The following is a 12,307-nucleotide window of genomic DNA, read 5'->3' as shown; positions in this document are numbered from 1 at the left end:
AGGTACGACACAGAATTTGATAACATTAGGTCATCATATTGAATAAGTTGTCATTAGTCTTGAGCGCAAGTACTCGCTACTTGAGTTTGCATCGGGTACTTGGGTATGCACCATGTACTGCATGTGCTCGAGTGACATGCTCGAGTCCCTGCCCCGCATGTTTCACGGTTATTAGACACCCAAAAAAAGCCATGCGGGGATCGCTCGTGCATGGCAGGCAATCCCCGCAAAGTTTTTTTGGCCACGAAGCATATGGGGCGGAGACTCGAGCATGTCACTCAAATACCCACGATACTCAATGCATACCAGAGCACCCGATGCAAACTCAAGTAGCGAGCACTTGCACTCAACACTAGTCGCCATATCGCCATCTTTTTTTCTAACTTTTGAAAAAAATCCCAACCCCATGACAACCCTAACCCCAACCCTAACCCCTAACCCCAGCCCAACCCTAACCCTAGCCCTAACCCTAACCTGAGACTTTATTTTTTACGCCGTTCCTCGTGCGGTATAAGTGATTAGATGACTTTATTCTTCGGGTTGGTGCGATTACAGCGATACCAGAATCATATGGGGTTTTTATGATTGACAGCTGTCACACACTAAAAGACGCATTTTTTTTTAAAATCTAGTTTTTGCATCGCCATATTTTGAGAGCTATAATTTTTCCAGATTTTGGCAGACAGTCATGTGATGGCTTGTTTTTTGCGGAATGAGTTGATGTTTTTATTGGTGCCATTTTCAGGCACGTGACATTTTTTGATCGCTTTTTATTCCGATTTTTGGGAGGCAGAATAAACAAAAACCAACAATTCAGGAACTGTTTTTTTTAAATTTTTTTATTCTGTTCCGCTTGTGGTAAAATTGATAAGGCAGCTTTATTCTTTGGGTCAGTACGTTTACAGCGGTACCACATTTATATAGTTTTTCTATGTTTTGGCGCTTTTACACAATAAAAGCTATTTTATAGAAAAAATAATTTTTTAGCATCGCTTTATTCTGAGAGCTATAACTTTTTTATTTTTCGGCTGATGGAGCTGTATGGTGGCTTGTTTTTTGCGGGACAAGATGACGTTTTCAGCGGTAGTATTTTTATTTATATTCGTCTTTTTGATCGCGTGTTATTCCATTTTTTGTTTAGCGGTATGGTGATAAAGCATTGTTTTTTGCTTTGTTTTTTTTTTTTTACCGTGTTCACTGAAGGGGTTAAATAGTGGGACAGTTTTATGGGTCAGGTCTTTCCGGACGCGGCGATACCAAATATGTGTACTTTTATTGTTTTTTTTGTTTGTTTTTTTTCATAATATTTATTGATGGGTACATTATATTTTTATTTTTGGTGGATTATTTTTTTTATTTTTTTTTTCACTTTCTAACAGTTTTTTACCTTGTTTACTTTGTCCCACTCTGGGACTTTAACTTTTTTTCTCTGATCGCCTGCATGGCACAGGAATGGAGCACCATCCCTGTGCCGTGCAGGCTGTCAGCGCTGGACAGGGAGAAGATAATTTGTAAATGCACTGCGCATGTCCAAAAAATCTTCCTGCTGTCTGGTGACCCGGATGTTGTCATGACGACATCGGGTCGTCATGGCAACATCCTGGAAGCCGCGGCAGACAGCGCTGGAGGCCGGAAGAGGAAGTGAGTATACCGATCACCTCCCCTTAGCCACCGCAATGCTGCGATCGACTTCGATCGCAGCATTGCGGGGGTTAATGTGCCGGGAGCGGTGCGGGACCGCTCCCTGCACATAGCACCGGGTGTCAGATGTGACAATCAGCTGACACCCGGCGGCGATCGCGCCCGCACAGCCTGTGTGCGGGTGCGATCGCGATGACGTACTAATATGGCACAGGCTTTTAAAGCCCAGTGCACAAACGTGTATTAGTACGTCATAGGTTGTAAAGGGGTTAATAAGTGGGATTTCTTGCCTTATAAATGGGGTTGGGACCATCAGTTGTGTTGTGCAGAAGTCTGGTGGATACACAGCTGATAGTCCTACTGAATAGACTGTTAGAATTTGTATTATGGCAAAAAAAAAGCAGCTAAGTAAAGAAAAACGAGTGGCCATCATTACTTTAAGAAATGAAGGTCAGTCAGTGCGAAAAATTGAGCAAACTTTGAAAGTGTCCCCAAGTGCAGTTGCAAAAAACATCAAGCGCTACAAAGAAACTGGCTCACATGAGGACCGCCCCAGGAAAGGAAGACCAAGAGTCACCTCAGCTTCTGAGGATAAGTTTATCCGAGTCACCAGCCTCAGAAATCGCAGTTTAACAGCAGCTCAGATTAGAGACCAGGTCAGTGCCACACAGAGTTCTAGCAGCAGACACATCTCTTCAACAACTTTTAAGAGGAGACTTTGTGCAGCAGGCCTTCATGGTAAAATAGCTGCTAGGAAACCACTGCTAAGGACAGGCAACAAGCAGAAGAGACTTGTTTGGGCTAAAGAACACAAGGAATGGACATTAGACCAGTGGAAATCTGTGCTTTGGTCTGATGAGTCCAAATTTGAGATCTTTGGTTCCAACCACCGTGTGTTTGTGCGACGCAGAAAAGGTGAACGGATGGACTCTACATGCCTGGTTCCCACCGTGAAGCATGGAGGATGAGGTGTGATGGTGTGGGGGTGCTTTGCTGGTGACACTGTTTGGGATTTATTCAAAATTTAAGACATACTGAACCAGCATGGCTACCACAGCATCTTGCAGCGGCATGCTATTCCATCCGGTTTGCGTTTAGTTGGACCATCATTTACTTTTCAACAGGACAATGACCCCAAACACACCTCCAGGCTGTGTAAGGGCTATTTGACCAAGAAGGAGAGTGATGGGGTGCTACGCCAGATGACCTGGCCTCCACAGTCACCAGACCTGAACCCAATCGAGATGGTTTGGGGTGAGTTGGACCGCAGAGTGAAGGCAAAAGGGCCAACAAGTGCTAAGCACTTGATGGTTTTTGCAACTGCACTTGGGGTCACTTTCAAAGTTTTCCCAATTTTTCGGACTGACTGACCTTCATTTCTTAAAGTAATGATGGCTACTCGTTTTTCTTTACTTAGCTTCTTTTTTCTTGCCATAATACAAATTCTAACAGTCTATTCAGTAGGACTATCAGCTGTGTATCCACTAGACTTCTGCACAACACAACTGATGGTCCCAACCCCATTTATAAGGCAAGAAACCCCACTTATTAAACCTGACAGGGCACACCTGTGAAGTGAAAACCATTTCCGGTGACTACCTCTTGAAGCTCATCAAGAGAATGCCAAGAGTGTGCAAAGCAGTCATCAAAGCAAAAGGTGGCTACTTGGAAGAACCTAGAATATAAGACATATTTTCAGTTGTTTCACACTTTTTTAAGTATATAATTCCACATGTATTAATTCATAGTTTTGATGCCTTCAGTGTGAATGTACAATTTTCAAAGTCATGAAAATACAGAAAAATCTTTGAATGAGAAGGTGTGTCCAAACTTTTGGTCTGTACTGTACATACATATATAGACACTGCTCAAAAAAATAAAGAGAACACTTAAAAAACACAATGTAACTCCAAGTCAATCACACTTCTGTGAAATCAACTTCTCCAGTTGTGAAGCAGCACTGATTGTGAATCAATTTCTCCTGCTGATGTGCAGATAGAAGAGGCAACAGGTAGAAATGAAAGGCAATTAGCAAGACACCCCCTATAAAAGAGTGGTTCTACAGGTGGTGACCACAGACCATTTCTCTGTTCCCATCCTTTTTGGCTGTTGTTTTGGTCACTTTTGCATTTTGTCATTGCTCTCACCCCTAGAGGTACAGTAGCTTGAGGCGGTGTCTACAGTACAACCCACAGAAGTTGCTCAGGTACTGCAGCTCATCCAGGATGGCAAATCAGTGTGAGCTGTGGCAAGAAGGCTAGCTGTGTCTGTCAGCACAGTGTCCAGAGCATGGAGCAGATACTGTACCAGGAGACAGGCCAGTACAGCGGGAGACGTGGAAGGGCCGTAGGTGGGCAAGAACTTAGAAGCAGGACCGCTACATCCTCCTTTGTTAAAGGAGGAACAAGAGGAGCAGTGCCAGAGCCCTGCAAAATGACCTCCCGTTGGCCACTAACATCCATGTGTCTGTTCTAATTGTCAGAAACAGACTCTATGAGGGCCTGACATCCACAAGTGGATGTTGTGCTTACAGGCCAACACCGTTCAGGGCGATGGGCATTTGCCAGAGAACACCAAGATTGGCAGATTCCACATTGGCGCCCTGTGTTCTTCATGGGTGAGAGCAGGCTCACACTGAGCACATGTGACAGACATGACAGAGTCTGGAGATGCCGTGGAAAACGTTCTGCTGCCTGCAACATCCTCCAGCATGACCAGTTTGGCAGTGGGTCAGTAATGGTGAGGTGGCATTTCTTTGGAGGGTCGCACAGCCCTCCATGTGCTAGCCAGAGGTACCCGGACTGCCATTAGGTACCGGAATGAGATCCTCAAACCCCTTGTGAGACTATATGCATGTGCAGTGGGCCCTTGGTTCCTTTTGATGCAGGACAATGCCAGACCTCATGTGGCTGAAGTGTGTCAGCAGTTCTTTCATGATGAAGGCATTGATGGTTTGGACTGGCCCGCCCGTTCCCCAGACCTGAATCTGATTGAGCACATCTGGGACATCATGTCTCGTTCCATCCACCAATGCCACGTTGCACCACAGATTGACCAGGAGTTGACTGATGCTTTAATCCAGGTCTGGGAGGAGATCCCACAGGAGAACATTCTCAGCCTCATCAGGAGCATGCCCAGGAGTTGTAGAGAGGTCATACAGGCATGTGGCGGCCACACACACTACTGAGCACCATTTCCTTGTCTTGAGGCATTTCCACTGAAGTTGGATCAGCCTGAAATTTGATTTTACACTTTGATTTTGTGTATCAGTCCAAATCCAGACCTCCTTGGGATATTAATTTGGATTTACATTGATCATTTTTATTTTTTATTGTTCTCACCGCATTCCACAATGTAATGAATAAAGATTTGCAACCGGAATATTTCATTCAGTGATATCTATGATGTGGTATTTTAATGTTCCCTTTATTTTTTGGGCAGTGAATATATGTATATATGTATGTATGTGTGTGCGTGTGTGTGTGTATGTATATATACACTGTGTTCCAAATTATTATGCAAATAATATTTTCTCAGATTTTCCCAAATTACCTATATGAATTGCAGTCATTGTAATTTTCCAGTCAAATAACTATTAGAGTACAATTGAAAGGTTTTTGTACAAACTGCCTATGATAATAGTATATTTTTAAAAAAATAAAACACTCAAACTGCACTCAAAATGCATGTTCCAAATTATTATGCACAGCAGAGTTTTCAAACTTTTCATTTTAATAAAGAACAAAAAAATGGTCATTTTTGAAATTATAAGCATTAGCAGGTTATTACAAACTGAAATCAAACAGTTTTCACCTCAATACTTTATTCTAGGTGATGTTACATTTGCACATAGGACCCCTTGTTCGAAAAGAGCTTCTGAACTCTCTCGTCCATTGAATTTGTCAGGTTTTGGATGGTTTCTGCTTCAGTTGTTTTGCATGAGGACAGAATACCCTCCCAGAGCTGTTGCTTAGATGTGAACTGCCTCCCGCCATCATAGACACTCCTTTTAATGATGCTCCAGAGGTTCTCAATGGGGTTGAGGTCAGGGGAGCATGGGTGCCACACCATAAGTTTGTCCCCTTTTATGCCGATATCAGCCAGAGATGCAGATGTGTTATGTGCAGCATGAGACGGGGCATTATCATGCATGAAAATGATCTTGCTGCTGAATGCACGGTTCTTCTTCTTGAACCATGGAAGGAAGTGCTGTTTGAGAAACTCAACATACATTATGGAGTTCATCTTTACCCCTTCAGGGATCCTAAAAGGACTGACAATCTCTCTCCCCATGATTCCAGCCCAAAACATTACTCCACCTCCTCCTTGTTGGCGCCGTAGCCGTGTTTGCATGGGGTGTCCATCAACCAGCCATCCTCCACTCCATCCATCTGGACCATCGAGATCATTTCATGCATGATAATGTCCCGTCTCATGCTGCACATAACACATCTGCATCTCTGGCTGCTATAGGCATAAAAGGGGACAAACTTATGGTGTGGCACCCATGCTCCACTGACCTCAACCCCATTGAGAACCTCTGGAGCATCATCAAAAGGAGTGTCTATGATGGCGGGAGGCAGTTCACATCTAAGCAACAGCTCTGGGAGGGTATTCTGTCCTCATGCAAAACAATTGAAGCAGAACCCATCCAAAACCTGACAAATTCAATGGCCGAGAGAGTTCAGAAGCTCCTTTCGAACAAGGGGTCCTATGTGCAAATGTAACATCACCTAGAATAAAGTTTGGAGTTGAAAACTGTTTGATTTCAGTTTGTAATAACCTGCTAATGCTTATAATTTCAAAAATGACCATTTTTTTGTTCTTTATTAAAATGAAAAGGTTGAAAACTCTGCTGTGCATAATAATTTGGAACATGCATTTTGAGTGCAGTTTGAGTTTTTTATTTTTTTAAAAATATAGTATTATCATAGGCAGTTTGTACAAAAACCTTTCAATTGTACTCTAATAGTTATCTGACTGGAAAATTACAATGACTGCAATTCATATAGGTAATTTGGGAAAATCTGAGAAAATATTATTTGCATAATAATTTGGAACACAGTGTATATATATATATAAGTTTTGGGCACGTGTGGAAAAAACACTGCAAAGAAAAATGGAAGTGTTGAAACTTTTTTTTTATTAATTAACAAAATGCTAAGTGAATGAACAAGTGGAGAAATCTAAATCATATCACTATGTGGTGTGACCTTGCCCTTTGCCTTAAAAGCAGCATCAATTCTAGATACACCTGCTCTCAGTTTTTGAAGGAACTCAGCCGGGAGGTTGTTCCTTACATCTTGAAAAACTAACTACAGATCTTCTTTGGTGCTTGTGCAAATCCTTCCTGCTCTTCATGTAATCCCAGACAGGCTGGATGATGTTGAGATCATTACTATGTGGAGGCCATATCATCACTACCAGGATTCCTTGTCCTTCTGTACGCTGAAGATAGTTCTTAATGACTCTGACATTGGTTGCAGAATAGATTTAATCCCTTTAGTACCTTGGACGTATGAGTACCTCCAAGGTCTCCCGCCCCCTCTTCCCCCCCATTGGCGCACCCATCACATGATCGCGGGTCGCCGATGGGTTGGCATGACAACCCGGGGTCTGCAGGAGACCCCTGTGGGTGTCATAGCTGATTTGCTATATACAGTGCATTGTGAAAGTATTTGGCCCCCTTGAACTTTTCTACTTTCTGCCACATTTCTGGCTTCAAACATAAAGATATAAAATTCTAATTTTTGGGGGAAGAATCAACAAGTGAGACTCAATCGTGAAGTGGAACGAAATTTATTGGCTATTTTAAACTTTTTTAACAAATTAAAAACTGAAAAGTGGGGCGTTCCATATTATTCGGCCCCTTTACTTTCAGTGCAGCAAACTCCCTCCAGAAGTTCAGTGAGGATCTCTGAATGATCCAATGTTGTCCTAAATGACCGGTAATGATACATAGAATCCACCTGTGTGTAATCAAGTCTCCGTATAAATGCACCTGCTCTGTGATAGTCTCAGGGTTCTGTTTCAAGTGCAGAGAGCTTCATGAAGACCAAGGAACACACTTTGGTCAAGTGGGCCAAATACTTTCACAATGTACTGTATATCATAGCAGATGAGCACTTTTGTTACACATAGCAGGGCTTAAGCCCTGCTGTGTGTAGTAGAGGGGATCAGATAATCGCAGCTTCTAGTCTTCCATGGAAACTATTGAAGCCAGTGAAAAGTGAAAAAAAATGTTTTTAAAAATATAAAAAAAAATAAAAAGAATATAAAAGTTCAAATCACCCCTCTTTCGCCCTATTCAAAATAAAACAGTTAAAAAAATGGCGTAACAAGAAGAAAATCAAAATGCCAGAATTAAGTTTTTTTGGTCACCGCAACATTGCAATAAAATGCAGTAATGGACGATTAAAACATTGTGTCTACACCAAAATGGTATCAATAAAAACGTCAGCTCAGTGCGCAAAAAATAAGCCATCACCAACCCCAGATCCCGAAAAGTGGAAACGCTAAGGGTCTCGGAAAATGGCGCCATTTTTATTTATTTATTTTTTTACAAACTTTAGATTTTTTTTTCATCTCTTAAATAAAAAAGAACCTATACATGTTTGGTTTCTACGAACTCGTAATGACCGGGATAATCATAATGGCAGATCAGTTTAGCATTTAGTGGACATGGTAAAGAAAAAAAATCTATTATGCAATTGCAGTTTTTTTGCAATTTCACCGCACTTGAATTTTTTTCCTGTTTTCCAGTACACGATATGGTAAAACCAATGATGTCGCTCAAAAGTACAAATCGCCTCGCAAAAAACAAGCCCTGACATGGCCATATTGACCAAAAAATAAAAAAGTTTGGGCTCTGAGATGAAGGGGAGCAAACAACAAAAGCGGAAAAACCAAAGGTGGTGAAAAGGTTAAAGTCAATCAGACTCCTCAGTGATGGTATTGCATGATGGATAAGTATCTGCCTATGCTTGTATACAGGTTCGGGAGAGTCTAATCAAAATATAAAATTAATCAACCAGATCAGGTAATAATGTAGTAAAAAAATCAAAACTCCAGAATTGCATTTTTACAACGTCAGCACAAAAATGCTATTAGAGGCAATTAAAATATTGTATCTAACCCCAAATGGGATCAATAAAAACATTAGCTGAGGGCACAAAAACAAGCTCTCTACAGCCCCATCAACCAAAAATTGCAAAGGCAAGCAAAAACATTTTTTGACAAATTTCTCTATTTTTTTTCACAACCAACTTAAATACAAAAATAGCATACTGTATAAACTATGCATGTTTGCTATCGCCTTAATCGTACAGACCCGAAAAATCATAGTTCCAGGTCTTTTTTACCTTGTAAAGAACACTGTAAGTAACCCCTCAAAAAAACAATTACGGATTTGTGTTTTTTTTTCCCACTATTTCACAGCAATTTTTTTTCTTCACCGGCATTCAAAAGTAGAACTAGTCTCACAAAAAAAACAAGCCCTCTTCCAGCTATGTTGCCTGAAAAATAAAACAGGTATTGCTCTTGGAAGAAGGGGAAGAAAAAAATAAAGTGCAAAAACTGAAAATCGTAATGTCTAGAAAGATGTTAAGCTTTGTTCACACTGACCAACGTTTTTTTTTTAATATTTACTGCCAGTGACTTTCTGATAGTGATGAGCGAGTATGTTCTGTTAACGTTTTCGGCGAGTATGTTCGGGCGAGTACCTTCAGCTTACTCAGTGATATGTTTGAATCACTCCCGTGTTTCTTAAGCATTCCTCACATGTATTAAAGCTGTCAAAAAGTCGCAAATCATGCGCACGGGAGTGATTCAAACATATCACTGAGTATGCTGAAGATACTCGCTACTCACCCGAGGATACTCGCCAAAAGGGTTAACCGAACATACTCTCTCATCACTACTTTCTGATTTTTCTTATGTGGGAACCTTAGCTGACAGTTTTACGTGAGCGCTGTGGCACTGTAAAGCAGGCACTCTGGCTCGCATCGGCACTTTGGATGGCACTGCTTTGTCTGGGTTTTCACTCTGAATTTGAATTTCAATTGCCCAATTCTTATTTACTTAACATCATCTGTCAAGGGAGAATCAAGAAGCCCCCATACACATCAGGTGGTTGGGCGGTCCTGACAAAAATTGGCAGTTTCTGACTTTTATGTAATCCGTATGTTGCACCGCTCCAAAGCAGAATCCATGACAAATTCATATGAAACCAAAAAAGAAGTTTCTTTTAAAAATAAGTGGTCTTTTGTTACCAAACCAATAGCATCCAAACAAATAGCTGTATTCTGTATCCAACGCTCTGCGAATAGATCTGGTGTTTCATTGCCACAGTTTATCTGTCCCTTTTCGATGTATTAAACCATTGTCTTTATTATTTGCTCTGTAGGGATGTCAGATTGTAACTATTATTAATGTTTCCCCTTTCATCTCATGTATTACTACAGTCGGCAGCCATTCCTGTGAAAGCATTTGGAGGAAAAGTGGTTGAAAACTCAATTCTCAGCAAGGAAGAATTTATTGAGAAAGTTCGTCAGAGCAACGATGCCTGTAAAAACGGAGACTTTCAGATGGCTATTGAGCTGTACAGCGAGACACTGCAGGTGGATCCACAGAACTGTATACTGTATAGTAACCGGTCAGCCGCCTACCTTAAAACTACGCAGTATGAGAAAGCTCTGGACGATGCCATTAAAGCTCGACTGCTAAATCCCAAATGGCCAAAGGTAGGACTTCAATATTTCATCTGTAAATTCTTCTGTATACTTTGAGATCGGAACGTCTGAACGAACTTTACAATTTCACTATCATTTAGTACTACTCTTGAGAATTTTCTTATCTCGAAATTAAGAAAATAACATTGCTGAATATAAGGCATTGATAATATTTATTTTTAATTTAGTGTAGTGCTAAAATATTATGTTCTAATGTCATTATAATTCACAGCTTGTAACACATGAATATAATATTCCTACTCTACATGACATCATCTACTCTACATGACATCATCCTGTCTGCTTATGTCAATCAAATGACATCACTTCATATCTCAGTGACCTGCTGATTGTGGGCTCTACATGTGACATCATACATTTAACCTAACATCAATCATTGCTGTAGAGCAGTATGATAATACAGATGCAGTAGTTCTTCAGTTCTCTGCAGTAACAGCACTATAGTTTGTGAATATACAGTTTGATCAGCTCTGGCTGTATGTACAGAAGGAAGCCATACATTACCGATTTGCAACAGAAATTAACCTTTTAGTGATAGTATTACATTGGTCAAAATGTGATCAGGTAAACTGGATACAGGCAATGGATAAAGATACTATCAGTATTACTTGGAACATTCAGATAAATAATCTACAAGCTGCGGTTGCAGTCACTGAGAACAGCTCTTACAGATCACATTGTAGTCTCCTCTTTTTCTCAGTAGTTACAGCAAAATGTCTGACCAGTCACTAGCAATGAGACCCTAACGTCTGCCATGAGATACAACTGTGCCTCCCTCTCTCCCCTTAAGAACTCATTCAGATGTCTGTTTTTCGCATATAAGTTCTATCCATGGTTATCATAGATAGAACTCGTACCTAGTATAGTCTATGGGGCTGTTCCCATGATCCTTATTGATCTGAGTCTTGATGCAAGTCTGTGGGTCTGTGAAAAAAATTGGACAACTCTCGGACGCTGTCACGGAGGTAAGTCACACACATTCTCTGCGCCGTGCTACTCAATGCGTTTAACGCTCTGCCTCTCTCCATGTCAGACCTCTTCGCTGAGTTACTTCATGCTGCTCTCCCAGCTCTGCTGCATCTTCCCACTGTCTCCACCTGGCTATAGGGAGGCGCAGCCAGATCCTGCAGGAAATTAATCTGCTGTGTCCTGTAAGGTTTGGTTCCCTAGCCTATCCCCTGCCAGTGGGGGATATATTAGGCAGCTCCTCCCCCTATTCCCTGTCTGAACTTAGGTTCCTGGTTCCAATCTGTATCCAGCAATCAGTCTAAGGGCTATTTTGCCTGGTCACTCCTGTTCCTGACCCGGCTCGTTTACCCTTTCTGTCTGACCTCTCCGCTCCTCATCCTAGCTTTGTATTGTGATCCTGTGCTGTCTGCCCTGACCTCAGACAGTCTGACTTCACTTCTATTTTTGCCCTCCTATGCTCCGCATTCCTGCTTTGGCCAGTGGGTCAACTGCTGCAGGTCCAGGGACTGCCCTGGAGTGGCACCTGGTGACTACCAGCGGTCCAAGCCTATCCTCACCATCCGAGGCTCTAGTGAAAACCAGGTAGTCGCTTAGTCACACCCGTTCAGGGTAAGCCCAGCCAGTGGCGCAGTGGGTCCACACCCACCGTCTTCACAGTTGCCCTTTGTGTGCTATCCATTTCTCATGGACTGCTTGACAGAAGAAGATAGAGAAACTTATTTTTGTTTCTAGTCTGAGAAAATCTGATGAAACTCGGAGGAAACTCTGAACAAAATCACTGATAAAACTAGGAACCCTTTTCATATATGTAAAAACATGTGACTGAGCCCTAACAGGCATAGCAGGGTCTTTTTCATTTCCTCCATTTGTCATAGCAGGACATCTGTTTTACCTTATCATTTACAGCATGGCCCTTTTTCCCTTACTTACTCACCTCTGCTTGTGGG

The 12,307-nt window shown here is 41.7% G+C and overlaps 1 protein-coding gene across 2 annotated transcripts in view; it reads left to right on the top strand.

Moving 5' to 3' along the window:
• The window catches only part of TTC28 (tetratricopeptide repeat domain 28), an 824,287-nt gene that overhangs the window by 73,135 nt on the left and 738,845 nt on the right, over window positions 1-12,307 (top strand). For both annotated transcript variants that reach the window (XM_073673179.1, XM_073673184.1), the window contains exon 2: window positions 10,104-10,382. In XM_073673179.1, coding sequence (XP_073529280.1) covers window positions 10,104-10,382 — 279 coding nt within the window. The remainder of the gene's footprint in view (window positions 1-10,103; window positions 10,383-12,307) is intronic.

The sequence above is a fragment of the Phyllobates terribilis genome, unplaced genomic scaffold (genome assembly GCF_046119375.1).
Source record: "Phyllobates terribilis strain yellow unplaced genomic scaffold, ASM4611937v1 Scaffold_1__5_contigs__length_1240528914, whole genome shotgun sequence".
Lineage (NCBI taxonomy): Eukaryota > Metazoa > Chordata > Amphibia > Anura > Dendrobatidae > Phyllobates > Phyllobates terribilis.
This window is presented reverse-complemented; position numbering and strand designations above follow the sequence as displayed.